We start from the raw sequence: 3,922 nt of genomic DNA, 5'->3' as shown, positions 1-3,922 counted from the left end.
ATAAAAAAAAATCATCTTTAGCTGTAGTGCATGCCCACTCGTACAGGTTTACACTATCGATTGGGAGAGTCAAGTGAGTCAACTAGTGAATCCAGCATGTCAGGCAACACAGATCCCGAACTCCTTAAGCAAATAACTGAGTTAGCACGACAAATAGGTAATTTAGCCCAGGAGAGCCAAGCTACCCGCGAGATCCTGAATGACAATAACGAGAGATTAGCGAGGCTAGAAGAAGCACGTGTTGCAACTCCTCTGCCGAACGATCAAGGCTTTGGACCCATCGCCCCACCACTACAAGGCCAAGGTTATGGACACTTCGCTCATTGACCTCCACATCAACCTGTACATGATCCGGACGCGCAATACTTGAGGAGCATTAAGGTAAGTGCACCAACCTTTGACGGTAAGCTCGATCCACAAGCTTTCTTGGACTGGCTGAAGAACATGGATCGCTACTTTGATTGGTACGCCCTAACGGAACCCCGAAAGGTCAAATTCGCAGCTATGAAACTCACCGGACCCGCCTGCCAGTATTGGTCCAACCTCGAAACGCTAAGGCATATTAGAGGTGAGTTACCAATTACAACTTGGCGAGAAATGGCAGATGAACTGAAACGAAAATACCTCCCGCCATCGTTTTATCATAGACTGTTAGACAAGTGGCATCGTCTCACTCAAGGAACCAAGTCTGCGAAAGAATATGTTGCGCAATTCGACGAATTGTTTACTCGATGCAGCACCATTGAGCAAGAGGCACCAATGAAGGTCCTGTCAAAGTTTAGAGCTGGATTGAGAAATGACCTCCAAGCTGAACTCTTTGCTAGAGGAATAGACACCCTTGAGAAGGCTTACGCATTAGTTCAAGATTTAGATGAAGCCAAATCCCATAGGAATCAGGACTTTAGAACTTATTCCTCTCAGTCTTCCCGTGCCACCACCTCTAGTCAGCCTCCGAGTCGATCTAACCCTAGTTCTTCCCAGCCTAAAGTCGACCCCAAAGGCAAGGAGCCGGAGAGAGATTTCTCGAAGATCGGCCCTCACGTCAAGTGCTATAAATGCCAAGGGTATGGACACGTTGTTGCGAACTGTCCGACCCGTCACAAGGTTGCTATAATCGATGGACAATACGAATTTGAACCTGAGCTTGATAGCGACGAGTTTATCCATCAAGTTGACGATGATACCGATGATTTCGAGGATGAGGCAGATGATACTGTCTTAGGTTGTCTTAGGCAAATCGAAACTCCTACTGTATCAGTCGTCAGATGCGCCACCTCTCAATCCAAGGTTGTTGATGATTGGAGACGTACCTCCATTTTCCATACGTTCACAAAGATTGGTGATAAAAATTGTAAAGTGATCGTGGACAGTGGAAGCTGCATTAACGCGGTCTCCTCAGCAGTAATCGCTAAGCTTGGTCTTAAAGTTGTACCCCATCCTAATCCATATAAAGTATCATGGATTAACGACACCGCACTCAATGTCCAAGAGAGATGTTTAGTCTCTCTCCAATTTTCCATTTATAAGGACAAAGTTTGGTGTGATGTTTTGAAAATGGATGTGGGTCAAGTTATTCTTGGGCGACCCTGGCTATTTGATAACGACGTTCATATCTTCGGGCGATCCAATATGCTATTATTCGAGCATGACGGGAAGAAGGTCAAGATCCTTCCGGTTCAACCGAAAGGTAATGACAAGAAGCCCGATCCAAACAAGTTTTCCCAAGGCGTTAATCTAATTGGAGCTAAAGAGATTGATCGTGAACTGTCCAATGGAGCTCCCATTTTCGCCCTCGCTGCTAGAGAAGCTCCTAAGGATATTGCTAATACAGCTCCCCCAGAAATCACTCCTGTGTTGGAAGAATTCTCTGACGTCTTCCCTGAGGACCTCCCGGACCAGTTACCCCCGATGCGTGATATTCAACACGCAATTGATTTAGTCCCGGGAGCAACCCTTCCTAATTTGCCTCACTATCGAATGAACCCCAATGAGCATGCAGAGTTAAAGAGGCAAGTTGATGAGCTGCTGAAGAAAGGCTTTGTGAAAGAAAGCATGAGCCCTTGTGCGGTTCCCGCATTATTAACGCCCAAGAAGGATGGTACATGGCGTATGTGTGTGGATAGCCGTGCAATCAACAAGATCACGGTGAAATATCGTTTCCCCATTCCCCGGTTGGATGACATGCTTGACTTAATGTCTGGAGCCACCATCTTCTCTAAGATTGATCTTAAGAGTGGCTACCATCAGATTCGCATCCGTCCTGGTGACGAATGGAAGACCGCTTTCAAGACGAAAGACGGATTGTATGAGTGGATGGTCATGTCCTTTGGCTTGACTAACGCTCCGAGCACTTTTATGAGAGTGGACTCAAGTACTCCGCCCCTTCACAGGAAAATTCTTGGTGGTGTACTTTGACGATATTCTTATTTACAGTAATTCTCGCGAGTAATACGTGGACCATCTGCGTCAAGTCTGTGCCGTGTTAAGAAAAGAGCAACTTTATGCTAATCCTAAGAAGTGTATTTTTCTTACACAACAAGTCATTTTTCTAGGATTCGTGGTCTCGTCCGAAGGAGTATCCGCCGACCCTGAAAAGATTAGAGCTATTGAAGAATGGCCCGAACCCAAGAACATTAGAGACGTTCGAAGCTTTCACGGACTTGCTACTTTTTATCGTCGGTTTATCAAGGGCTTCAGTACCATCATGACCCCTATTACCGATTGCTTGAAGAAAGGTGAGTTCGGGTGGTCAAAAGCTGCCACCAAGACATTTGAAGAGATCAAGCAAAGGATGTCGCAGGCTCCTGTTATGCGCCTGCCCGATTTTTCTAAAGTCTTCGAAATTGCGTGCGATGCCTCTGGTATTGGTATAGGTGGAGTCCTATCTCAAGAAGGACATCTCGTTGCTTACTTTAGTGAGAAGCTGAATGATACTAGGCAACGTTATTCCACCTATGATAAAGAGTTCTATGCGGTGATACAATCTCTTCGACACTGGCGTCACTATCTACTACCACAAGAATTCGTCATATACTCTGACCACGAAGCTCTTCGATATATTCACTCCCAAAAGAATGGCTTTCTCCTGAAGGATGGATATCTGTTCCATTTTCGCAAGTTGTGTATTCCCGACATCTCGCTGAGAGAATTCTTGAGTTGGGAACTACACGCTGGAGGCCTTGCAGGACATTTTGGGAATAACAAGACTGTCGAAGCAGTTGAATGTCGTTTCTATTGGCCAAGTATTAAACGTGACGTTGTTAGGCTAGTGGGTCGATGTCACACCTGCCAACTAGCTAAGCAACGTAAGCAGAACACTGGCCTGTACACCCCTCTTCCTGTCCCAAATTGTCCCTGGCAAGATATCAGCATGGACTTCGTGTTAGGACTCCCAAAGACAATTAGAAAACACGATCCTGTCCTTGTTGTTGTGGACCAATTCTCCAAAATGGCCCACTTCATACCATGCTCCAAAACTTCTGATGCTTCTCATGTAGCCAAGTTATACTTTAATGAAGTTGTTAAACTGCACGGGCTTCCGAAAACAATTGTGTCTGATAGGGACGTTAAATTTACTAGTTACTTCTGGAAAACCCTTTGGCACAAAATGGGAACTAAGCTTCAATTCTCGACAGCGTTTCATCCCCAAACCGATGGTCAGACTGAAGTAGTCAACAGGAGTTTAGGGAACCTATTGAGATCGCTAGTAGGCGAAAATCTTAGGGATTGGGATCAACATCTGCCTACTGCTGAATTTGCTTATAATAACTCTGTTAATAGGTCTACAGGTGTCAGTCCAGCTGAAGTAGTGTATGGTTACAAACCTAGACAACCTATAGATCTTGTCCCCGTGTCTGCACATCACAGAGTATCTGAGTCAGCATCTGCATTTGCATCTCGCATTCATGACTTGCATAAAGAC

The 3,922-nt window shown here is 45.4% G+C and overlaps 1 protein-coding gene across 1 annotated transcript; it reads left to right on the top strand.

Annotated features, from left to right (window-relative positions):
* Positions 1-333: 333 nt before the first annotated feature.
* LOC109827789 lies at positions 334-2,415 on the top strand (the record flags this gene model as incomplete). The annotated part of the gene is made up of 1 exon (XM_020394807.1): positions 334-2,415. A coding segment is annotated over one exon (2,082 nt), but the record flags the coding sequence as incomplete, so codon positions are not given.
* Positions 2,416-3,922: the final 1,507 nt, after the last annotated feature.

This window comes from Asparagus officinalis, unplaced genomic scaffold (assembly GCF_001876935.1).
Source record: "Asparagus officinalis unplaced genomic scaffold, Aspof.V1 AsparagusV1_Un435, whole genome shotgun sequence".
Lineage (NCBI taxonomy): Eukaryota > Viridiplantae > Streptophyta > Magnoliopsida > Asparagales > Asparagaceae > Asparagus > Asparagus officinalis.
This window is presented reverse-complemented; position numbering and strand designations above follow the sequence as displayed.